Source organism: Danio rerio, chromosome 9, assembly GCF_049306965.1.
Source record: "Danio rerio strain Tuebingen ecotype United States chromosome 9, GRCz12tu, whole genome shotgun sequence".
In the NCBI taxonomy this organism is placed as follows: Eukaryota; Metazoa; Chordata; class Actinopteri; order Cypriniformes; family Danionidae; genus Danio; species Danio rerio.
In genome coordinates, this window is record NC_133184.1 from 21674014 (window position 1) to 21701646 (window position 27633).

A 27633-nucleotide genomic window follows, 5' to 3' on the forward strand; every position below is an offset into this window, starting at 1 on the left:
CAGTATCAGTGGTGTGAGTAACGAATTACAACTACTCACGTTACTGTAATTAAGTACATTTTTGGTGTAATTGTACTTTCATGAGTAGAATTTTAAGCCTGTAATTTTACTTGTACTTGAGTACAAATTAAGCTGAGTAATCTACTTCGTTACTTTTATAATCACAATTCGTTACTGTCAATAAATTAATATTTCAGCCACTCACTGACCAGCATTTCGGTAGCCAATAAAAAAAGCTGATCTAAACGGACCAATGAAAAGCCTGGTACATTATTTAAACCGTAAAACAAGTTCAGGCTACTGCAGATTTACGTGACCGTCATCATACAGTCACAAAGTTATCAATTGACATATGGAGATTTAAGACAGAAGAAATGAGAAAGAAATAGCAGAGGATGAATGCATGGCCACACCCGGAGGAGCTGTTCACCTACAGGTACATAGGGAAGAAAGAGGACAGATGTGCTGATGTGAATAGCTATGTTATCATCTAAAATGCTAATTAAATGTATGCCCAAAACTGGAATATCGCATAAAAGACTGCAAATAAAGCAGAGTTTCTGTCCATCAAGTCAAAGAGAACAAAATTGCCACCTTCTGATTAACTGGCAACAAATATCAAAAGTAAAAACAGAGTTAGCATCAGTAGGAGCAGCTGCGTGAATAAATTATCTTCATTTAATAAGTGACTTGCGCATCAGAAGTCAATCCTGCACGCAGTGAACGCGCGCTGGCGTTTGAAGGCGCGAGACACGGAGTGCAGAAACTCTTGACAATTCTGGAGGTCATTATTAATATAATATAATACTGAAATGGTTGAGGCAGTTTAGAATGACCAAAACAACACTTTAGATGTTCTACAATGTGCTTAGCCTGCTGGTTTGTCCATTCACACACATTTTCAAAATATATGCGCATTATAACGTTTCCATCTACCGTTTTATGTGCATATCCAAAAAGCGCAAAAATAAGTGGATGAAACCTGCCCTCGGCTGTGCCATCCGGCTTACACAGGGTTTCCGTGGGGTCTTAAAATGTCTAAAATATAAACATCTAAATTTTAGCCCTTAAAAAGTCTTACTTTCGCTGTTCTAGATCTGAAATATGTTTGCACAGGTCTTATTTTTCCGATGTACATGTAACTCTACTTCTAATGCTCATTTAAATTCTTTTTTTGTTGTTGCTTGGTTTCGTGGTGGTGTAGTTCTTTATTTCACTAGTCCTATTGTAATTTGCAGTATTAAAACTACAAATAAGCCCAGCATGCAATAGCTCAGTGCGCGTGGCGAATGTGTAGTCATCGCCATGTTTGCGGAGGTTCACTTTGGATGCGAGCAACATGATTTCGGGTGAACAGTTCGCGCGGCGCCGCGCTTGATTTGAGTTGACAAAGAGATTGAGTTTGACAAAGATTTGAGTTTAAGTTTGACAGAGATTTGAGTTGACAAAGAGATAACCAGATGACCAATAATTATTGGCTAGAAATTGCAACAGCCATGGAAAGGAAGTGTTTTGTTAAAGTTTGGAAAAACCTGGGGGATAAGTTTGTTACAACAAAAAAAGAGGCCATGGCAAAAGTGGAGACCCAGGTGGTTTTAAGATTACAGAATATGTTTTTCCACCATTTATAGGTTTTACACTTATGGATCATTTTGAAGTTAAAGCAAGGTAACAAAAATTAAATAACAAATTAAGTATTTGATAACTGGAAAATAATATATGAACCTATCGGCTTACAGTATACTGATGCCCAATGTCTAGGCTTTATTGGTGATGATGGATAGGATTGTTGGACCATTATTGCCTTTTCAGCACATTAGTAGAGGACAGAAACTAGCCAGACAATAATGTGTCAATTGTTGAGTGGGCAAAAAAAAAATTTTTTTTTTTCCCATTATTCTTGCCAGAATAAAAAAATATAATTGTAGAGTAACCCATGTTCTGTTGTCATCGATATTTAACTTTAATAGGTAGAACTGTCTGAGATATAAACAAAAGTGAGTGATGCATCAAAGTTTGATTTAAAAAATCTTGAAAAGTTATAAAACTTTAAAATCATTCATTAATTTTCTTTTTGGCTTAGTTCCTTTATTAATCTGGGGTCGCCACAGCGGAATGAACCGCCAATTTATCCAGCATATGTTTTACACAGCGGATGCCCTTCCAGCTGCAACCCGTTCTCATTTACAACAACAGACAATTTAGCTTACCTAATTCACCTAAAATGCATGTCTTTGGACTGTGGGGAAAACCTGAGGATCTTGAGCAAACCCACGCAACATGGAGAGAACATGCAAACTCCACACAGAAATGCCAACTGACCCTGCCAAGGCTTGAACCAGCGACCTTTTTGCCTTGAGTCGAGAGCGCTACCCACTGCCCCACCCCGTCACCCAACTTTGTAATCATAATAAATTATAAAAATAAGGAAAATAATTGTTTTTAAAATCTTGAACAATATTAAAGATATGACGTAGTCTTAAAAAGTCTTAAATTTGACATTATGATATCTGCAGAAACCCTTTTTTTTTTTACAAGACTTCAGTCTATAATCTGAAAAAAAAAAACATTATGGTAAGAAGACATAACTTAATTTGTGTGATATTTAAATAATTATTAATATGTCTAGGCACTAGGCAGTGTTGTTCTGTGGTTTCTGACGGTTCAGTTTGCGAATTATGTAATTAACAAAGTTTCTCCATAATTTGCAAGTGTTTTTTTTATATATATATTAAATCATCTATTGATCGTACAGTTAAAAGAGGCATCATTTGAAATGATAAAAAGTCGTGCATTTGTGCGTATTTCTGTTATCTTTATACTCAAAATAGCAAAACATTGTTTTTGTAAAATAATCATGGTGCGCAGTGGGTATCGATATCGCCTCAAAGCAAAAAGTTTGTTGGTTGAAGCCCTGGCTGAGTCAATTGGTGTTTCTGTGTGGAGTTTGCATGTTCTCCCCATGTTGGCATGGGTTTCCTCTATAGGTGCTCTATAATTATAATCTATAATTAATGCTGTTTACACAGTTTAAAAAGTGTTTATAGTATCTTTAGATGTGTTATGTAAAATGTGTTTTACTGCCTGGATCTTGTCTGACTCCGCATTTATGGATAGTTCCACCAATACCGCCAAGCTAAAAAAGTAATTTGTAATTTTGTAATTTGAGTAGTTTTTACGAATAGTAATTTGTACTTTTACTTGAGTACTTTTTAACACCAGTACTTTTACTTGTAATTGAGTACAATTTCAGCAATGTAACAGTACTTGTAATTGAGTACAATTTTTTTGTACTCTTACCACCACTGCTTATTATATGACTAAAGAAGAACCATGTGACAACGTTCTGTTAATGTTAGAAAGGTTCTCTTTGTAGCGTTATTATGTGACCATAAAATGACCAAAACAGAACGTCCTCCTCAAGTCATATTGGAAACGTTATTATATGACTAAAGTAGGACCATGTGAAAACATTCTGTTAATGTTAGAAAGGTTCTTTTTGTAACGTTATTATATGTGACCATAGAATGACCAAAACAAAACGTCCTCCTCAAGTCATACTGGGAACGTTATTTTATGACTAAAAGAGAATGTTTTAAGAACATTCCTAATGTCCTGTAAAGGTTCTGGTTTTTCATTACCTTTAGGGAACTTTCAGGGAACGTTGTGCAAGGTCGCGAGAACGTCGCCTCCTACCTGGGTAATTGTTTTGAGAAATGCATTAACTATTGTGCAAATAGTGTTGTGGGAAATGCACCAAAGTGACTGAGAAAAACTGTAATAAATGAATCATTTTTGTAAAGTGTGACCAAAAATGGTTTATTGGAAAATAAAACGAGTTCCAATTATAGTTTAAACACTAGATGGCGTTCATTTGTTTACCAAATCTAATAACAATTGCTCAAACGTTACTACACTTTAATCAGGTTTCAACTTTATGCAGTCTAGATTGTAAAGATAAAATTATATATCGGACTATATTCTATATTGTTTGTAGGGATGGTATACAGTTTAACCCAAAGAATGACCAGTCTGGTAGATGAAGAAGAGCCGGAGTCAGAGATTTAAATAAATAAACCAAGTTTACTGAAGACAGTTTGCAGTTTCATCAGCAGAAGCCAGCTTCAACACTCGCAATGAGTTCCTAGGCCGCTCTGCTCACGATCACCAATCAATAACAATTATTGATAAGGGTAAGTCAAGCCTGTTTCTGAAAGAAAGGTAACTTTAACTCAGAGTCAGTTACCGTGGTAACTTACTCTGTGAATCTAACCTGGTCCGGAGCAGGTTTTATTCTCTAAACTCTGAGTTTCTGTCGGTCTCCTCCCCTTTTTTAAAGATAAAGCCTTACATTTCCACCCACCTATTTTAGAGCTCATTTTGGAGATGCCCATAAAAACGATTGATGGAAATGTCATCCTTTACATAACTTTTGATAATATGCATAATAAAACATGTGCATAACTGAGTAGGTTAAACTTTTATTAGATAATAAAAGATGTGCATAAACTACGAAGTGCATTTAACAAATTACAGTATGGGCATTAAAAAAAGGTTTGTTAGAGATGATGATCAAAATGTGTGTGAATGGACAAACCAGCAGACTGAGCACACTGTAGAACATCTTAAATGTTGTTTTGGTCATTCTAAAATGCCTTTACTGTTTCAGTATTAGTGTATATGGTTAATTACCTCCGGGCGTCAAGAGTCTCCGCGTCTGGATTCAAACGCCCCCACATGTTCATTGTGTTTCAATTGTCTTCTGAGGCGCAAGTAGTAAATAAAAAATCATTGACGCAGCTTTTTCTACCGCAGTAAATTCTGTTTTTTACTGTTGATATTTGGCGCAAGTTAATCAGGAAGTGACGATTGTGTTCTCTTTGACTCGTTGGATAAAAACGCTGCTTTATTTGCATCTTTTATGCAATATTCCAGTTTTGCACAAATTTATGTAATAGCCTGTATTTGGATGGAAACACAGCTATTGCCTACATTTTTGTCACACACAGAACAAAGTCAAGTATGAGGCTTGTCCTTTTTTCCATAAATATTTAGCTTAACCTTCGACATGCACTGTTACTAGATTAAAGGGATTATTATTCTGTCTAAAAATTATTTTTAGCACTGCTTACCATCTTAATGTTATATCAACCTCTATCACTTGATCAAAAAAAGGCAGACACACAACAAGTGCACTGTTAAATCTATTAAAACTGATAAACGTATATAAAAGTTTAGAAAAAAAGTATAAACGTCACACATTACATTACTTATTTTATTATACTTAAATGTTTAAATACTTCAAATGTAAAATTACGCATTAACTTGAGCAGCTGTTTTCCCAGGCTAACTGTCTCTGTTTCACTGATGGTTTCTACTTTATAAATATATACACTCATATTTGCTATAACTTTGCATGAGCAGATCAAGTTCAGCTGGGGAAAGAAATGCTGATCTCTTTTTTTATGATGTTGCCATGGTCACTCGTAATGTCTGTGCTGATAATGCCTTTTTATAGTCACTGTGTGCGCGCTTAACTCTGAGTTGGTCTACTCAAAGTTGATTGACCTAACTCAGATCATATTCTGTATTTAATCTCTCTGTAAATCAACTCAGTTCAAGTTTAAACTCTGAGTTGTTTGAACCTCCTTACTGAAACAGGCCCAACACCATTAACTGCATCATACATATGTGTTCTAACCTGATTGGTTAAAACACAGATAGACTATGAAAATTTCTATGTGGGGTTTGTGCGTATATTCTGAACAATATCTTAAGCAGAAATGTCAGACATGCCTTAGATTGATTAAAGCTCACTCCAGACCTGTGAAACGGATCAACAATCAAACAGAACACTTACACTTAAAGTATAATCTGTTTCTTATCCAAGGCTGAGTGTACTCTCAGCTGTCTTTATCAAAACTGGTAAAAAAAAAACGGTATAATCTACATTCAAGCAGTTATTTTCTTACTATACAAAGTCTATCTTGAATAAAAGTAGAATCACTTTAAAATAATTAACCGTAAAAATAGCAAAATCACTTTAGACATTTTAGATAGTATTAACTACTAGAAATAACAATAGAAACAGTTGATTCCAGTCCTCAGCCAGCAGTTCCACTCAATGTCTCCAAGACCTCTAACCTAGTTTTGTGGCTTCTGAAAATAGTTAATAAGAGACAGCCAAATGCACTGAACATTCTTATATTAAGCAATGTGTTAACTTATTTATTAATTAAAAACAATTCACAGTTAAATACTTATTTAAGTGATCAAATAACTATATTTAATAAAAAAATATGAAAAACAAGATGATAAGAAAAGGATAAACGTTGGTTTATGATGAGACGGATTGGAAAGCAGAAATCCGAATGTTTATGTTTATATACTCATATAAAACAGAACTACCTAGGTAAGGGTGTACTGAAATAAACATATTAAACAAATTAAGTAAAGGGATCACCAAACATTGAAAATGCTGCCTCTTTCTGTTAAGTGATTGGCCCACATAAGCATCTTCATTTTTCTATTTCTCGTCTGTTGAATAATAGCAATAAGCAGCGAGTGATGGTTCTTGGAATCCACAAACTTTCAATATACGTCAAAAATAGAACTTTAACAGATGCAGCTAAAACACTCACACTCCACCTCAGGTCTGATTATGAAGCTTCCACCAAACGGGAAAGGCCCACTCTGGGTATCATTTAGACGCTTTATTTAAATTTTCACTGATGAAAACAAAACACGCAATAGTGGAACAATTATTTATTAAACTAAGTCAATTAATAGGTGAAGAGGGTTTATAAATGACTGTATCTTTGTATTTTGACACTTGCAGACTGGAAATGTGGAGAAACTGGAAATACCACAGTAATAACAGGTAAGTAAGGGTCTGGTGTTCTGTTGCAGGAAATTAAGACAAAACAGGAGACTGCTCTAGAACAGTTTGCGGATCATTAATTAACACATCAGTGAGATCAACAATCAAGTACAGATTTGTTCCATTGATAATAGGTTGGAATAAGGAGAAAGGGGGTGGTGGTGGGAATAGATAGATAGATAGATAGATTAACTGAGTAATTTCTGTTGCATCAACCTTTTAATTTTCCACAATACTTTGCTTAAACTTTAAACTGCATCATGACTCAGACTTTGATATGAAGGATAAGAGGACATTTTTAATATTTGTGTGATGACAGAAAATTCAGAAATTCATTAAAACGAACATAAGAAATATACCACGACATGTCAGCGTATAAATAGTGTAGCAAGATGTGTAGACTGACGCTCTGCCTTACAGCACTGATGAGAGAAATATTTTCCAGACCCATCAAGATCATCTCACTGCAGACACTCCTGTACACTGTACACATCCTTATACACAACACCAATGGTGACTTTGAGATACCTGGATCATTAAGGTTTTTTTGAAAGGCATTTCTCTGTCTGTTTGAGACTTGAGGTCACAGAGAAGAGCAATTGCAGAGATGTGGAGCATCTACATGCTGTCACTGTCAGTCTATCTCCATATATAAATCTTATCTTCAGATAGGGAGAGCCAAATACCTTTACTGAGGGGAGATGAAAGGTTTACACCAATCTCCACTTATCACAAAGCTTCTGTTTCTCATATTTGCTTTTTTTCTGTGGTGTGCATCATGATGCAACAGTCAGACAAAGTAAAATAAAAAGTATGTACCCCTGAGACTCTACAATCTTCACTATGATTTCTAAATACTAAAGTTTTTTCTATTTCTTTTTTAAAACATTTCATGTGACTTCAGAAGTTCAACCATTATCCCACGAAGCTCCAAGAACACCAAAAAACAAAAAGAACAAAAGGAAAAACAAAACTGTAAAATGAATCTTCTTCATCATGCCAGGTTGGATGTTTACTACAGGTAATATGACTCATGTGTGCAGCATTGCTGACTCTAAATGTACTTCGTTGCAATGACCATACTAAACACACACCATGACCTGAAGCAGAAGAGAACACAAAAAGGCATTTTGACAGATTATTGGGTGCACAAAAGTATTCTTGGAGCAATGTTTTGGTTATCTGGTAACCCTTTAGTTTAAAAATTTACACCATTTACTACTGGATTATTACCAGGGCCAGACAGAATCTGCAGACATTTTTTGCAATTTCTGTGCAGTTTCCTGTGGAATAATTTTTATTTTGGGAGTAACTAAAAACAAAAAACAAACACACACAAAAAAAGAAAAGAAAAGAAAAGAAAAATGACAAAAAAAATTAAATAAATGAAAACCAAAAAATACAATTAGATCCACATGTTTGGTAAACAAAGCAAGTCTCTTATATAATATATTTACTAAAAGACAATATATTAGACAAATATATTACATTACTGTATTATAAATAAATCATATAAAAGTGTCCATATTAGTTAATAATAATACTGAAATTAATATAAAAACTGAATACATATATGAAGAGTTCAGAAGCAAAGACCTGTAAGTGCTATCTTAAATTTCCATCTGGAATTAGCATTTTTTCAGCCACCTATGTTCATGTTTTTCATTTTAAAGAACATGAAAATAACTTACTCTTTGCCTGAAAAGTGAAATTACTAAACATACACAAAGGAGCCTGATAAAAAAATGCTCATTTTAGAAAAAAATTCTAAGGTTTTTACATCTGAACTGAACCTTATACAGTACTGAGCTACATTTTTAGTTAATGGTTTGTTAATAGTATGCATTTTACATTGAAATATAAAAGTGCAACCAGTTAATTTTCTGGACTTGGAATATCTTGGCACAATTGCTGTAACATGCTTGTCGAGAGAGGTCTGGATGCAGACCTGGTGCAGTGCAATCTGAGCTGCATCCAATGCTTTTTAATGCACTCACCGAACCCCACCCTCACAGTGACATCACTAGCTCCATTGAGTCCATTGTGTCCGACATTGCAAGTGTGAGTTATGCAGTTTTAGCTTGCATTATCAAGGCTGCATCCAGTTACTTTTGGGCTTGTTGGCGATACGTCCTATAGTCAAGTCAGGCAGTAAGTTAAAGGTGCAATAGAAGATCTTGGAAAATGCTAATGTTAGCCTGATAGCACTGAAAGCCTATGTTGGACCCTGAAAACTGCCATAAAAAGCCATGCCTCTTCAACGCATGAATGTGTACTAGACAACATTACTATATCACCTAACATTCACCAAAGAGAAAACTTCATAAAACAGTTAAAATCCATATCAATAGACTTAATTTAATAATGGCTACCAGGGTGTGAAGAGACTGGAAACCAGCATAAGAAAAATAGTTTCAATGCGGCATTGTTTCATCATCTTTAAAAACTTTTTTTCTTATGCTGGTTTTTATCCTTAATCTCAACCCAGGCTCATTCTGAAAACGTAGCCCTACACTGAAAAAAATTATTCAAAGATAATTCCTTTTTACTCTATTTTTTTACGTTAAGTGGTTTTAAACACTTTATTTAGGCTGAATTTAAACAAACAAGTTGAACATTATTAAATTTAATTTGTTTGTTTAAATTCAACACAAATAAATTGTTTGCAACAGTTTTGCATGCAGCACTTTTTTCAGTGTATATACATTTCTGGAGAGCGCCAAATACGTCCCAGGAGGAGTTTTTTGCAGTTTTTGTCTTCGCAAATCCACCAAATCCACCCAGGCTGCTGTCTATTTGAAATCTCAAATCTTTCTTGCGAATGCCATTCACGCCTGCTGTTCTCACGTGTATCCATCAGAGGCAGCTATTGACTGACTGACTGAGTGATCGACTGATCCACCCTCCTCCTTTTATGTGTTTTCAAAAGCACTAACTGACCAGCGCTCACCCTCTACCCTAAACCCAACCGACAGTGTCCTTACAGGCAATCCAGAAAAAGAAAAGCCCTCACAGCAGCCAGATTTTTGGCATATATTCCGATTTTACCACATTCTCACTGTGTTTTCACTTGTTTATTTTATTTTTTGACTTTTGTTTTTGTCATACCTGCTTTCTGGAATTGTTCTTCACCGGAGTCAAACCCCGTTGTCACAGTCAACCACACTCCAAGTCACTAGAACAACAGATAACATCAACCATATGGAGGTAATCAGTCAGTTGGTAGCATGGAAAAGAACGACATCATACTGCCCCATTGCATTTGTTTTAAAGAAGAAATGCAGCCATACGTACATCTGGCTGCATAATTCGAGATCTCCAGAAATCTATACAAGTCTACATTTTCAAATTGAGCCTATGTTGTTTAATCCGTTGCCAATCCATTCTAAAATATGAACTCAGCAGCAACTGAATGTTTCCCCACAGACTCATGCAGTGTGAAAACAACTGGCATTGACTCTGAAAACCACGTATTTTGAACTTGGCATAAGACAATAGCTGCATCCCAAATAGAACACTATACACTATGCACTTACGCACTATGTACTTATTCACTTACACACTCAACAGCATAGTTTATGTATGTAGTGTCGTCCCAAATGGAACACTATTTTTTCTCTTTTTTTTTAACTAAGGGGAAATTCAAACTGTTTCCCAGATGACGTTGATGGCTGCCAAATTAGTAAAATAAATGACCAAACTAGAAATGAAACCAGCCATAGTAAAACCACATTTACCACCAGGTGGCATTATAATCACTCTCGTAGGAGAAGTTTGCTTTCACAATCCAAAATAAATAATCCAACATCAGTGCCTGAAAGCGCCACCTCTTCCGCTATGTGAGCAAAGCTGCGGCCATTGAGTGCATGAAGTGTCCAACAGTTCACATTACTGGTTGAATAAGTGTATCATCTGGCTAATTAAAGTGCACTTATTTATTATTTTTTTTTTTAGAGTTTTCAGTGTGAACGTACTACTTCAACTATTTATACTACAAAATGGCGTAGAATAGTGCATAAGTATGCAATTTGGGATGCACCTAGTGTTCACATTTGTTATTAACACGTTATAAAAACACAACGTAAAATGCTGTGCACTGAATGTTTTATTGCAATCAACTGACAATAGCAAAGTGCTTTTTCATAATAGCAATTGCTACAATTGAATAAAATAAGCATAGATATAAAAAAACAAAACAGAATCGAACAGAGTACAACAAATACACAGAAGCATAAAAAAAACATGGCAACCTTTTCAAATATTCAGTGCACCGTTTTGGTTATTTAAAAAAAAAACATAAAAACCACCACTTGAAAAAAAGCAGCACTGGCTGAACTGAACACACACCAACACATTATTTTTTGTCATTTGTTTAGTTTTTCTGCAGCTATACTGCCAGTAAACAGCCATGACATGCAGCCCTCGAAATGCATTTACAACATTGTGAGAACGTTATGATTCAGCTGGGCATGTTGAACTACAAAAAACACTATTAAGAATTCTGAGTAATTCTGTACAGATTGAATGACAGCAGAACCGCAATATCACACTCAATGCCACACTACACATCTCCAGCTTGAGGAAGGCTTAAAAAGTTAGAACGGCTAATTTTCAGTCAAACGAATGGATGAGTTGAATCGGCGAGGCCTTCCACAAGGTGGCGATAGTGAGCATGCCATTGATTTGACATGAGGTCACAACACACAACTTTCAGACATTGATAAAATGTCCCCCTTACGCATCATGCACTGTACAGTTCAACAAACTTTAGTAGATAAAGAGAGCTAAGATTGAATGTCAGATTGGTTGGGAATAGCTTCCCATAGGCCACTGCACATTCAGTAGCCTAATAGTTGCCTAAATGTTCACTGCTATTTCTGCCACATTCTCTCTATTCAGGTTTCTGAAGTTCACATATTCTAACTAGGAGTTGTATGATTCAATAAATAAGACGACCACTGGCTTGGAGTGGATCTAAATTTCATTTACAGAAAAGCTGCTAGGTTGACTGTGGAGATCACTTGAGAGCGGCAGCGACCCAGACGACACGCTGAGAGCGACTGTGAGAACAGAGTGAAAATGACACTGTCGAAAGGTCTCCAATGTTTCTGTGATAAGTGAAACATCCAGTTTGGCGTCGCTGTTACTAGACAACACAACAACAACCATGTTTGGTTTAAAATAAAATAAGCAAAGCTCTACCAAAATCCATTCACGCTACAGCTAAACTTTATATGCTTTCAGTTTGGAGATCCTTGAACGACACAGGATTAATGTAACTGTTAAAACATGGCAGTGTTTTCAAAGTGTTCATAGAGGCCGACAATATTTTTAGAGATATAATCACACTATTAGGTCTTCACAGGTTACAGGTTATGAGACGGTGCATTTAGTTTCCACAATCTATTGTTTAGTTTTTTTCTCAGCTGTAACACAAAGATCGGGCACCATATTTCAAACACAAACCCATAAAGAGAAGAAGAATAACACTTGATGTGACTTTGAATATATAGAAAACAAAAAGTCTAATCCCTTCATAACTCATAAATACATAGTAGCCTGCCAGTTTTACTTTCCTCCTGGAACATTACAGGGCACGTGTGATGATAAAAAGGTCTTGGCAATGAGAATGTCCCTTGAGACAAAAAGTGTCCTGTCAGCCGTCTACCTTCAAGTTTTCCTTCGTTTTTGTTTCATTTTTTTACAAGAAAGTCAAAAACTCTGGAGAGAAAAGCCCTTCATGCCCCCTTTGTTTCAATTCAACCTTGCGTTACTGAAATGTGAGAACACAGAGTTGATTTGTGGGGTCGTTTGTGCAAATATACATTACACAAACAAACACACACACACTCTTGTAGACAAGGAAATAAATGAATCTACTAAACCATGGGTGAAACGGGAGGGTAATTAGACATTGTATTTGAGGGCAGGTAGAAACATCTGAGCAATGAGGAAACCTGTCAGCATCAAGACTGTCTTTTCCAGCCAAATGATATCAGATGTTAAAACACGTCTAATCCTTGAATTTGTGGCTTTTGAAGTTGTACTGGTATTTGGCAGTGACGATGAGCTGGGGTTCGTGTGTATCCTTGGGCAATGAGGGCTCTCTGTATCCATTTAAACGGTTCTGCAGCGCACAAACAAAACCAATATACATCCATTGTCATTATCCAAAGTTACTTATGAGGAAAGATTGTCTTTTTCTTCCTTCATCCATACACCATTGTCTTTAAAATCTTTCATGGTCCGGCAATGACATTCCAGTCTCCTGAATAAAAAACAATCGGCACTAGCAAAATAACAAATAATATGCAATGGCTTCCACCAGACTTCATAGACAGGAGAAAAAAAGCAAAAAGAAAATACTTCTATCCTAGAGGGGGAAGGAGGTTGGCGTCAGTCGGGTAAAACTACATCAAGGCTCACAGATACTGCAACCTTAAAGAAAAGGCTCTCACAAAAAAGCATGAATAAAAAGTAAAATCATATATATAAATATAGTTATAAAAAAGATCAGGAAAAGAAAGCAAAGCAAATGTCTAGGCATCACCATCAGCAGTCACCGGAGTCGTGGACACTTCGACTGAGGAAGGTCTTAGTCAGTCAGTCATATGGACGGATTGACAGGCCAGGCTAGAAGGCCAGATTACTTTCTGGTGGCCTCATCAGGGAGGAGGAGGAGAGAAAATAGAGAGAAAGCGTCTGAGAGAGAAGAGAGTGTAGATGAGCAAGTCTCTAAATGTGAGACAGGGCTGTGTTTGTGTCTCTGTTACTCCACTGAGCCAGGGTGTAGGCTAAGAGCTGGAGGGTCCAGGCAGGTTGGGGAGTAGCTGAGATGGGGCTCTTTTATCCACAGGAGCGGTGCTCCATTCTTGCCCTCCTGGTTCTTGCTGGAGCTCCGGCTCTTGTAACGCACCAGCAGGACCGCGATGAGGAGAATGCCGAAGATGGGGAAGGGGTAAAAGAAGACGAAGTAGAAGAGCGAGTCGTTGGAACAAACCACTGACTGAATTGTAGAGACTAGAGAGGAGAGAAGTGCAATAGAGGGTTAGAGAAATATAACCATGGTAGCATGGTGTGCATTTAAAAGAGTATTGTTTTTCTGTCTGTCCATCTATCCATCCATCCATGCGTCTATCCATTCATGTGTCCATCCATACATGTGTCCATCCATCCACTTACCCTATCTATCTATCTATCTATCTATCTATCTATCTATCTATCTATCTATCTATCTATCTATCTATCTATCTATCTATCTATCTATCTATCTATCTATCTATCTATCTATCTATCTATCTATCTATCTATCTAGCATACTTTAGTGTATGTGAAGATCTGCATATACTGTTGATCAAGATCACATATTTATTGATCAAGAACTCTTTGTACAATGTAATGAAAGGCAAACATCTTAAAGCAGATGATGGTACTACAAAAAAAAGAAATAAAAACTCATTATGTGTGTGTGTGTGTGTGTGTGTGTGTGTGTGTGTGTGTGTGTGTGTGTGTGTGTGTGTGTGTGTGTGTGAGTGTGTGTGTGTGTGTGTGTGTGTGTGTGCACGCAGAGAGTGGTGGTGGTTAAAAATAGGTGGTTATACAGAGATAAACAAAAAACTGAATAAAATAATTAATGAAAGAAATATGCAGAAACAAAAACTGATGCTCAACTCTGCCCTAAATAGAGGGAATGTTCCATCATGTTCTAATAGGCTCTGCTTCAGTTTTTTGTATCATTTCACTTTCGGTCTGAGCCGAGAAATGACTTACAGCATTGTTTCTAATAAGGACAGGTGTAAAAGCAAAACTACACATTGACAACTTGAAAAAATAGTACTTATAAAACCTCACCCTGCTCCATAACATTAACAATGGTGATTCCGGAGTTCTTGGTGGCCAGTTGGTACCATTCGTTGCGTGGGTTAAGCAGCCATTCTCCAACATGACAGTAGTAATTTCCGGCATCTCTGGCCCGAGCTTTCTGGATGGTCAGACTGTACAGGTCTGACGTGGTGCGTTCAAACTGCAGGCGAGAGTTTGGACCAGGCTCCTCCGTGGGACTGCAGTTTCCATTACCAAACACTGCGTCATGCCCGATGGAGAAGACACACTCTTTCTCATCCTCCTCCTCTTGGCCCAAACGATACACGTACCAGGATACAGAGAAGCGGGAGTCTTTTGAGGACTGAGACAGAATGCTGCAGCCTAGCCGAATTGATCCATCTTCAGGTATTGTGATATTGGATTCTGCCTCTTCCACCTGTAACTTCTCTACTGCAAAACAAAACCATAATAAAAAAATCATTAAGTGCATGACAACATTTCTAATCTTCCCCAGAGCCTGAAGCGGCATCTGTTGCAAAACCACAGCTACATTATTTAGAGCAGAATATCCTGGTTTAATTAAAAGAATAATTCATTAAAAATTAAAAATCTGTCATTCTGAAAACAAGAGAGACTTTGTTCAGCTGAACAAATAAGGGGAATGAATTTTGCTACTAAATAAAACATTCAGCTTTTTTGTCAATAGAATAAATTATTATTTTAACACATGTATTTTACAATTTTACAGAATTTCGAATATAGTGTGAGACTCCTTTTCAAAGCACATTTGAATTTAAAAAAGGAAACAAAGCATAACAAATATAAAATATTCGTAATTAAATTAATTACTGCTTCATCAAATCATTTTTATTACAAATAGTCTTGATCCATTTTTACATTCAACAGGCCAATTATTTTTCATGTTATATTGTCTGACAACCTATATTTTGAACAGATTTCAATTTATTTTGACAGGTCCTTCATTATTGTACCACATGAAAAGTGTTGGATTATGCAACAGACATTATACAGCTCTGTTTTTTTATACTGTAGCCAATATGTGGATAAATATTGTCTGCACATATAGATGCTTCTCAGCCTTAAATAAGCCAAAATAATGGTATGAAAAACAAAAAAGTATTACCTCTAACACATGATAATACAGTTAACCACTGATTAAAATGTTACTAAATGTTATTTGTTAAACGGTGACTGAAATGTTCTTATTTTTGTAAAAAAATAAAATAAAATAAATAAATGTAAAAACTATATGATACAAACTAACCTTTTGGCATTGTTATGCTGCTTCTTTTTCTTAAAGAGCTTGACAGCCCCGTTCATCATTTACATTGTTTACAGTATATTATATAAAACAGAATGAACATACATATTGTTGTGAAAAAGAAATATTTTTTAATTATTTTTTTCTTTTTATTAAACAATTGTTTTTGTATTGCTTAAAGGTGATATATTAACTAACTTTCTCTTTAGTATGATATGTCTTGCATAATAACAAAGAGTTTTTGTAGAAGTAGATGAAACTGATAGAAAAGCAAATGCCTGGTTGTCTAAAATTTGCAGATTTGCAAATTGCAGAACTTGAGCTCTGCAGCTAAACTTCCTGTGAGCAGAGACGGGTTGAAACTGAAAACAGAATATGTGCAGTTGAGAAACTCTTATGCTTTTAATGTTGTGCAGAGAATTAGTAGAAAAAGAGAACGTATGTATGGGTGCAGCCAATAGAGGACTGGAGAATGATTATATTCTATTATATTAGAACTGTTAATATCAGCTGCCTATAAAAGTTACAGACAGGAAATGAAAATTGTTGCACACCTCCTGAATGTAATTCTTGCATTGCATTTGGAATATCAAAATTCTAAAAGAACAAATTATTCATTTCTATTCTGTGCTTCTGAATAGTTGTATTTAAATTTCTGTCGGGTTGTCTGGTGCAAACAGCCATATTGCTTATCACTGCATATCTCGTCATGCGTGTCGTTAATACAAGGCATTACAATGAAACCTGCTCACCTAATGTTTCAATTGTTTAATTGTTTCAAATTAATAAGCACTTAATGTGGAACTCTGAAACCATGTCTCATTTTGGAATCTGCTACTGTCCACCGGAGGTAGCATTTTCAGTCACGGACACATACTTTGAGAGCCTTCTCACTGAATGAATGAAATACAAAGTTTTCCACCAAGGCCAATAATATTGGCTAAACTGTTAAAGTGACCAAAACAAAGACAGCGATCTGGCACAGAAAACACATGTTCAAAGCAGGATATCTGATTTGCGCATTGTTTTTCAGATAAACAAGAATGTTCATTTAGCATGTTTTTTTTAAATATTTACGAACATATTATGGTATTTTTTATCAAAAACTTACATACAGCACCTTTGACAACACTTATGCTTATAATGGTTGCCTAAATATATTTCTACGCACTAAAAATAACTTATTGGGTTACACTTTAGGTCACAATTCATGTTATAACCTACTGGCTTATTATCTGCCTATTATTAACTGTTCACTATTAGTTCGCTACTACAGCATCCCTAATCCTACTCAAAATCTAAACCCAGTTCTACCTTACTAACTATTAATAAACAGATAATCGGTAGTTTATTAAGCTAGTAGTGTTAGCTAATGGATTATTAATGCTGTGTTTTGTGACCTAAACTAAAGTGTTTCCAACTTATTTTATGAACGCTAACAGTCTACTACCACTCTAATAATTCATCGAATAGATGCAATGTTACTTACAATCAACAAAATGTCAACAACAACAAAAAAAAAAGGTAACTGAAAAGTTTATACAAATAAAGTAGAAACTTGACTCACATACTCTAACACATCCTAAAACTACATCAGTACCTCAGTAACAAAATACTGCGGGGCATCACGAATCCAGAGATGTGGATCTAGCAGCTCAGTATGTCACTCTCAACTGAAGGTGAGGATCAACACATTTTGCGTGAGAAGTCGCACAATTCTTCAGCAGGCTAAAAATAGTACTGTGTTTTCCAGCAAAAAAAAAAATATATATATATATAAGGGTCTCCTCTTATCTTCTGCTCATGTAGAAGTAGTGCAATTTAACTTTGAAGACGGTGCATTAGGAGGTGCTGAACCTTTCATCAACTATCTATTTGTAAATACATTTTGTATGGATGCTATTTCAGGCAATGGATGCAGCAGGGAGGTGATTTGACACTCACGCTCGCATCCCTAGGGAAATAAGATGGGAATTTTCACAAATGTATTTAGATATATTATCGAGGAATACTGTATATGGTTTGTGTGTATGTGAGAGGAGAAAATAGAAAGAGATATAAAACAAAGAATTCATGAAAAACAGCTCGACTGAGGAGGTGCTGAAGACGATTACACATCTTACACACACACACAAAAAAACACATAAACATGTTCATGATAAAAAAAAAATGATGCATATACAATAAGGGATTCCATGTAAATGTGACATATGCATTATTTATTTATGATAATTGTTTTCATTTTTTTTGACCAGTAAACAGAAACAAGATGCATTTTTACAGGAGCAGATGTCATAGCCACCTGTTCTCATAAAGTAGACTAGAGGACAAACTACACTACGCAACATGTCTGTGTGACAGTGGTAAGTGAACGACACATGTGTGTAGGGCAGTAATGCTGAAAACTGTGTCTGGAAGAAATATGAGAAGTGTGTGTTTTATCGGTCTTATCTGTTCCTTGTTGATTTGATAAAATGCGGTCTTTAAGCTCAGATAGTAAACCTTACTCCTCAACTGAACCATGCTAGACCAGCACTACATCTTCTACTAAGCTTAAAGGGATAGTTCACCCAAAACTGTTATTTTACTCACCCTTGTTCCCTACCTTTATATATTTTTACATTATAAAACAATTGACGATGTTTGAAAAAAAAATTATGGTTACAGGTTTCCAACATTTTTCAAAAAAACGTCTTTCATGTTTAACAGACAGCTTATGCCTAGTTCACACTAAAGGATTTTAAGCCTGATTTAAGCCCGATTTGGAAGTTAACGAGCTCGCCGACAGATCGGGCTGTGATCGGGAAGAAATCTGCGGGTGCTCGGCGCTCGCCGCTCTTTATGTGTGAACTACTGAACAACGCATCAACGAGGCTCGCTGACGCGTCGCCGACACCTCGCAGACGGAAATCCAACATTCAGCATGCTAAATATTCCAGAGCAGTCGGCCGACTCAACCCCACGTGTGGTCAGATGTAGTGACGAGCTGCAGCCAATGAGAGAGCATATCAGCATGAGCTGAATGCCTGTGTGTTCAGGAGCTCAGCAGAAACATCTGTGATTGGTCAGAATGGGCATCGGTGCACTCGCTTCATTCTGCGTTAGCACAGACATGAGAGTAGACAACACTGTTAACCCTTACTATAGATTATGCAGTAAATAACTGTAAAATAGCCAGTGTTTAGCTGTAATGAAAAGAAACAGTATTTTACTGTAAAAGGAGCAGGATTTGTATGAAATTCTGTAGTGCAAAGAATAAATTACAGTAATTTACTCTATGTACCATTACAGATATTTACTGTGATAATAAATGGTAAATTACTGTTCAACCATTACTGCCCCATCTACTCTGATGCTTTATGTTGCTATTTTATATTTATTTTATCTCTGTGTTTTCTTTGGTTCCTTTTATGTTCTTAACATTGAGTATCAGGAGTCAACCAATACCACAGAGCTTATTAAAAGGTAAGTGTAAGATATGGACGAAATGCATTTAAAGGCAAAAATATTCACACAGAGCAAAGAAATTGTCACAATAATTTTTATAACTTTGTTTACTTTTTCTATAATTAATCTTATTTAATTGCCTAGTTTGACCTATAGTTAAGATTTTAAATTGCACTTTCAACTGAATATTAGTATTTTGCTAAATAACTAATAAAAATGTGTTATTTAATATATATATATATCTTAAACAACACGCACATACATTTTTGCAGAGACTCAATGAATTTGTCTGGAAAACTGGCAAGTAAAAGTGCCATTAACAGAATTAAGGCTTTCCTAAATAAATGTATAAATCATGATATTTGTTGTGTTTTTTATTATTACTACAGATTTGGAACGACATGAGAATCAGATTATTTATTTATTTATTTCTATGGATGAAGTTTATATTATAGTATATTTTTATTGTTTTATTAAACGATATGTGCATAACTGTGATAAATGTAGGCAGTTGCTTTGAAAATATGCTATGTATCAGGGGTGTCAAACTCCTGGAAGGCCACAGCCTAGTAGAATTTAGTTCCAGCCCTGCTTCAACAAACTACCTTTAGATTTAGTTTGATCAGGTGTGTTTAATTAGTATAACTGCACTGTTACTCTGTAGATTATGCAGTAAATAACTGTAAAAAACAATGATTTAGGCATCACCACACACTCCCACAGGCTGTCCGTCTTATTCTAAACACAAGGGTGTTAGAAAGAGTTTTCAGAAAATGCCGGCCCTTTAAGAGAGCCAGGTGTTTGATTTGTTTACGGCTGAGTGTGCTCTGTTCTCTGTCTATCAATTCAGATGTTGAGTCTGATATGTTTTAGGCTTTAAATAAGAATCTAAAATGAGTAAGTAAAATGTGTTCAAATGTTTTTGAGGGTTTATAAAATAAGGCTGTTTTAAGTTATATTGTTGTTATCTTGAACTGTGTACTTGAAAGCTACATTGTTAGCTAGTTAGCCTCTCCTCATATATAACTTCTTACATTACTTTTGTTTAAGTATATATATTTATTGGATATTGCATACTGCCATAATGTACAGAAGCTAACAGTTGTATGTATCTTTCTGGCAACTAAGCCAAAATTAAATTCCATCATCTCAGTAAGGTAACATGTGCACATCATCACAGGGAATCACAAAAACATGATACACATAGTTATCCACACACAAAAGCTCCCCTGTCCGGTCCCAGGTTGTGAGTTTGTTGCTAAGTATTTTTCAGAGCAGTGTTTCCACCTATGAATTTATATTTGAAACAATAAAAAAGTTTGTTGTCATGAGATAATTATAACAATAAAAGATTGGATCCTTTGGTTTTTCGGTGTTGCTAACTTTATTTTTGTAAACTTTTTGAAATTTGACAGAGCTTTTAATTATTTAAAACTTTAAAATTTAAAATAATTATTTTGTGTTTTTTGCTGTTCAGTTTTTTTTTTTTTTTTTGCATGGTCAGCATTGAGGAGAGAGTAACACATTTCACTGCAGCACTTTGTGTGTGTGTGTGTGTGTGTGTGTGTGTGTGTGTGTGTGTGTGTGTGTGTGTGTGTGTGTGTGTGTTTATTGGATATATGATTGTGATAAATGTTAGCAGTTGCTTTAAAAGTATGCTATATACCAGGGGTGCTTAATCCTGTTCCTGGAGATCTACCTTCCTGCAGATTTCAGTTGCTATCCATATCAAACACACCTAAACCAATTAATTAGGACCTGAACACCACGTGATAATTACAGGCAGGTGTGTTTGATATGGGTAGCAACTGAAATCTGCTGGAACGTAGATCTCCAGGAACAGGATTAAGCACCCCTGCTATATACCATGGGGGTCAAACTCCAAGTTACTGGAGAACTGCAGGGCAGCAGAGTTTAGTTCCCACCCTGCTTCAACATTACCTGTAGATTTCTAACGAGCCTTAATTAGTTTTATCAGGTGTGTTTAATTAGAGTTACAGCTTAAAGTCCTGGTCACACTGCACTTTTCTCCCTATAGACTTCCATTCATATGCATGTGAATGCTGCAGACCTGGAATGATAGCTCATGCGACAAATTTTACAGTTTGCAGCATTGGAAAGTTCAAGCTTGGAGAACTCTGAACTGCGAAATCACATCATGTGATTGCTTGAGCGTAATTAAATATCAAACCATGACCTGTCTGAACAAAAATTATGGACCAGTTGCTTGCTTTTTCAATCTCTAAATATTTTGTTTAATCCCACTTCTTTTCGCAGAGCCATATGACAGAATTTTGCATGCTTAAATGTTAGTTTGACTGCAGCCTTGCTGTGCAGACCTGTGGCTCTCGGTAATATGTAAGATGATATTTATATCTGCTGATTTCTTTATTTTGTTATACATTTTCTGTTTTATATTTGTTTGCTGCCAAAACTATAAAATAAATTTGTCAGAATTTACAACTTAATTAATTTAAAGAATTAATAACAGGTGTAACGAGCAATTATATGCCACGTCGCCCTGGTCGCAAATTTCACCCAGCTGGACCTTCATCAAGCCAGGATCGTACACAGCTGGAGCACATAAAGCGGAGAGACATATAAGCCCAACCTACGCCAGGAGAAGATGAGCTTCATTCCTTCTATGACTCCCTGTGCTAATGCTTGTCTCTCTGTCTCTCCTTAGCGGACTCCAGCTCGTGACGATCCTGCACCCGACTACTCACCGTCCTTCACATACTTCCCGGAGCACCAGAGCACCTCACCCTAAAGAAGAGCACCTTTTACAGCACATTCACTTTGTAAATAAAGCACCCTCCGGGGACTTGTCTGTAAACTCATCCTGTTGTGCCGCTGTTTTCCCTCTGCCTCGCTACAACTGGTGGAGAATGCGCGCTTTTTCAGAGGGAAAAAAATTCAGCACTTACCAGTAAGAAGAAGTAACCACTGAATTTTCTCTGTTTTTCTTCTGTTTACAGACAGGCATCCGCTCTCTCTCTCACTCACGCTCTCTTACTCGGCTGTCATCCCCTCCTGAGTCATGTCGATCGAAGAGGTAGTACGCCATCTAGCGGAAATCTCAAGAAGACAACAAGTGATAACTGAACAACTCACCGCCAGACAAGACCGTATGGAACAACAGCTCCGCCAAGCGGCCGGTTCCAGCCAGTTCTCTGAGGTGAGCGCTCATAAATTCATCACAAAACTCAGCGACCTGGACGATATTGATGCTTACCTGCACACCTTCGAGGTAATTGCGGAAAGAGAAAGATGGCCGAAGGAAAGTTGGGCGAGGATGTTAGCACCATTTCTGACTGGAGAAGCTCAAAGAGCTTATTTCGCATTAGAGACACCGAAAAACGACGACTATAAAGCATTGAAAAAGGAGATACTCGCCAGAATGGGACTCTCCAACATAAGCGCAGCACAACAATTTTCTCAGTGGTCATATGATGACAAACAGCCGGTTCGGACTCAAGCAGCCAACTTATCCAGATTGGGAAGATTATGGTTGCTGGGAGGAGATCCAACCGCAGTCCAGGTCGCTGAGAAAGTTGTCATTGAAAAAATGATGAGGGCGCTACCCAAACGGCTCCGCACACTTACCAGCATGAGGAACCCCGACTCGCTGGCCGCTTTGGTGGAGGCGGTGGAGCTGGCGGAAGCTCACGTGGCCCGGGAGACTGGGGAGAGAGCGGCTCTGCCACCCCGGAGGGTAAATGCGCCATGGCGACCGGTGGAGGGCACAACAAGATCAGGCAGCAGACCGGCGGTCCCCAGCCCAGTCGACGAGCCGATGCCCACAGAGCCAACATCTCACTCGACCCCGGCCTGGATGGCAGGGTGCGTGGTACATCGCAACGTCCCTCCCGAAGCTCCCACCCGTAAAGTATGCATAGACGGGAAAACACAGACGGCCACATTGGATACAGGAAGTGCAATAACCCTGGTTCATCCAAAAACATTAAAATATCATCAGGAAGGAAAAAGCCGAATCCCGATTACATGCGTACACGGGGATACCCGCCACGTACCCTCCCAAAAAGTCACCATAGCGACGAAGTCGGGAAGCTGGCGCATCGAAGTAGGAGTGGTTCCAGATCTTCCAGTACCCCTTCTTCTGGGTAGAGACTGGCCGGGGTTCGATGATCTCCTCACCCATCATCAGGCTCGATCGGCTCGTACAAAGAAGAACAGCAAGGGACGGGCTCAACGGGACCGCCAACCAGCGCTGATGGCCACCGAGAGCGACAGAGGGGGTGAGTCATCATCGGCTAACCTGTACTATGATCTTTTCCAACAGATTACCGCAGGTGGCGATTTCGGGAGAGCACAGCGTGAAGACGAAACGTTGAAGCACTGCTGGCCACAAGTCCGGATCATAGACGGTAACGAACGGTTTCCCAGCCCTCACCCCCTCCCACATTTTATTGTACAAAATGGTCTGCTGTACTGTGTCGCAGAGAGGCGGGGGGAAACGAAGACGCTATTGGTCGTCCCGAGGACCAAAAGGGAGACGGTTCTGGAACTGGCACATACTCACCCGATGGCAGGACATCTAGGAGCAGCCAACACGATCAAAAGGATTAGAGATCGTTTCCACTGGCCCGGGTTGGATGGAGAAGTCAAGAGGTATTGTCAGGCATGTGACATCTGCCAAAGAACGTCTCCCCAACGACCACCCCCCAGCCCTCTGATACCATTACCCATCAATGAGGTGCCCTTCAACCGCATTGGCATGGACTTGATAGGGCCTTTGCCGAAGTCGGCCCGGGGACATGAACACATCCTTGTCATCCTCGACTACGCCACCAGATATCCAGAAGCGATACCTCTGAGAAAAGCCACGTCATCGGCAATCGCTAAAGAGCTGTTTTTATTGTGCAGCCGAGTAGGAATACCAGCAGAGATACTGACCGACCAGGGCACCCCATTCATGTCCCGGTTGATGGCAGACCTCTGCCGCCTCCTAAAGGTAAAGCAAATAAAAACCTCTGTTTATCATCCGCAGACTGATGGCTTGGTGGAGCGCTTTAACAAGACGCTGAAGCAGATGCTCCGCAGGGTGGTGGCAGAGGATGGGCGCGACTGGGACCTCATGATCCCGTACGTGCTTTTCGGGATCAGAGAAGTTCCCCAAGGATCTACAGGTTTTACACCTTTTGAATTGCTGTTCGGCCGTCAACCACGAGGGCTATTGGACGTGGCTCGTCAAGCTTGGGAGCAAGAGCCAGCCCCACAACGGTCAGTGATTGAGCACGTACGGGACATGAGAGGACGTATAGAGAAAGTCATGCCCATTGTCAAGCAACATCTGACCGAAGCCCAGCGCGCCCAACAGCGATTATATAACCGGCCCGCCCAACCCAGAGAGTTCCAACCAGGGGACAAAGTAATGATCCTGATACCTACCACCACCTCGAAGTTCTTGGCCTCTTGGAAGGGGCCATATACAGTGGTAGAAAGGGTAGGGCCGGTAAACTATCGAGTCCGTCAGCCGGGACGAAGAAGAGAAGAACAACTTTACCACATCAATTTGATGAAGAAATGGGTTGCAGCTCCAGGTCATCTAGTTGCCTTCTCAGAAGAAACTTCTCCCGTTGTCCATATAGGTGAGCAACTCTCACCGAATCAGAAGGCGGAGCTGCAAGCCTTGGTCGGTCAGTTCAGGGATGTGTTCTCAGAGAAACCGGGCCGAACCACCATCATCCAGCACGACATCATCACCCCACCTGGCACCATCGTCCGGCAGAGGCCTTATCGAGTACCAGAAGCTCGCCGGCTGGCTATCAACGATGAGATCCAAAAGATGAGGAAATTGGGAATCATCGAACCATCTCGTAGCCCGTGGTCCAGCCCCATAGTGATGGTCCCCAAACCCGACGGCACCCTCCGCTTCTGCAATGACTTCAGGAAGCTGAACGAAATTTCCAAATTCGACGGGTACCCCATGCCTCGGGTGGACGAGCTGCTGGATCGGCTGGGTGGAGCCCGATTCATATCCACGATCGACCTCACCAAAGGCTACTGGCAACTACCACTAAGTGAAAGCGCCAAGGAGAAAACCGCCTTCTCCACTCCCGGTGGGCACTGGCAATACCGGGTTCTTCCCTTCGGGCTCCACGGGGCTCCAGCAACATTCCAGCGTATGATGGACATCCTGCTGAGACCCCACCAGCCGTATGCAGCAGCATACCTCGACGACCTAATCGTCCACTCCGAGTCATGGGAAGAACATCTATCCCGGTTGCGGAGGGTGCTCCTTGATCTTCGTAGGGCTGGGCTCACAGCTAATCCCAAGAAATGCCACCTGGGTCTAGCAGAAGCAAAATACCTCGGTTTCCACATCGGTAGAGGTCTCATACAGCCACAACAGAACAAGATCAGAGCACTACAAGAAACTCCACAACCCACCACAAAGACCCAGGTACGTGCATTTCTGGGGTTAGCGGGCTACTATAGATGTTTCATTCCCAATTTCTCATCCATAGCCAGCCCGTTGACAGACCTGACCAGAAAGGGGCAGCCAGAGAAGATACAATGGAACAGGGAAGCAGATGGCGCGTTCCAAGCCCTGAAGACGGCACTAACATCTTCTCCGGTACTGCACGCACCTGACTTCGGCTGCCCCTTCATCCTACAAACAGACGCTTCCGACTCGGGCCTGGGCGCGGTCCTCTCCCAGGTCCACGGCGATGAAGAACACCCCATCATGTACGTGAGTCGGAAGCTTACCCCTGCAGAGACCCGGTACGCCACGGTGGAGAAAGAGGCCCTGGCGATCAAGTGGGCAATCCTGGAGCTCAGATATTATCTCCTTGGCAGAAGATTCACCCTGGTGACCGACCACGCTCCACTTCAATGGATGTCAACGGCGAAAAATAACAACGCTCGAGTCACCAGATGGTTCCTGTCGCTCCAGGATTATAACTTCACGGTACAACATCGAGCCGGGGCCTCCCACGGAAACGCCGACGGGCTCTCAAGGCTATGGTCAGGATGGGCAGGTCTGTCAAACCATTCTACCCCCCCTCACAATACTCTACCTTTTCTCCGCAGGACACCCAGGACCAGGACAACGCTAAGGGGGGGGGAATGTAACGAGCAATTATATGCCACGTCGCCCTGGTCGCAAATTTCACCCAGCTGGACCTTCATCAAGCCAGGATCGTACACAGCTGGAGCACATCAAGCGGAGAGACATATAAGCCCAACCTACGCCAGGAGAAGATGAGCTTCATTCCTTCTATGACTCCCTGTGCTAATGCTTGTCTCTCTGTCTCTCCTTAGCGGACTCCAGCTCGTGACGATCCTGCACCCGACTACTCACCGTCCTTCACATACTTCCCGGAGCACCAGAGCACCTCACCCTAAAGAAGAGCACCTTTTACAGCACATTCACTTTGTAAATAAAGCACCCTCCGGGGACTTGTCTGTAAACTCATCCTGTTGTGCCGCTGTTTTCCCTCTGCCTCGCTACACAGGTAAGAATACTAATTAATTTTAGTAACAACTTGACATACTATTGTGTATGCAGTATAATGCTGTGAGTTGTAACACTACAGTACAGTAATTAACTGTACACAGTTTCCAGTTAGTTACCACTACTGCTCTATTAAAGTAATTAACTGGCAACACTGTTGCCAACTACTCACTGCAATGGTTCGGTTACAGTAAACAACTGGCAACACTGTTGCCAGCCACTCACTGTAATGTTTCAGTAATTAACTGGCAACACTGTTGCCAGTTACTTACTGTAACCAAACTTTTACAGTGAGTAGCTGGCAACAGTGTTGCCAGTGTTCTACTGTAAAAAAGCCTGGTAAGGTCTAACAGTGTATATTAACAGTGGAACTAGAATTCTGTAACCATTAGAATTACCATACTGCTCATTCTGACCGTTCTCATATAAAACGCCATATTGTCACAACATATTTTCATTCAAAGCTATTATTGAGATATTAAAATTAAGCTTTGAATGTCTGGCATCATATTTAATGACACCATTAGCCTAAAAATATAATATTTTTTGGTAATACAGCCTATAAATATGTAGTTAAGATACTAAAACACTTAAAGGTCTTGGCTTTCATTTTCACTTTCAAACAGGAGCTATTTCATGGCACAGAATCTGCTGTTTTGAAAGATATCTGAAGTAAACTGATGTTTTTGCCATCAGAAAGTTTTGTTTATGTTAGCA

The 27633-nt window shown here is 38.9% G+C and overlaps 1 protein-coding gene across 1 annotated transcript in view; it reads right to left on the reverse strand.

The window, feature by feature from the left end:
* Positions 1–13649: 13649 nt before the first annotated feature.
* igsf3 (immunoglobulin superfamily, member 3) overlaps positions 13650–27633 on the reverse strand; it is a 296199-nt gene continuing 282215 nt past the window's right edge. Inside the window, exons 8-9 of the mRNA NM_001159666.1 lie at positions 14732–15154; positions 13650–13900 (exon numbers count right to left, since the gene is read on the reverse strand). Of these exons, the coding sequence (NP_001153138.1) occupies positions 13650–13900; positions 14732–15154 (674 nt within the window). The remainder of the gene's footprint in view (positions 13901–14731; positions 15155–27633) is intronic.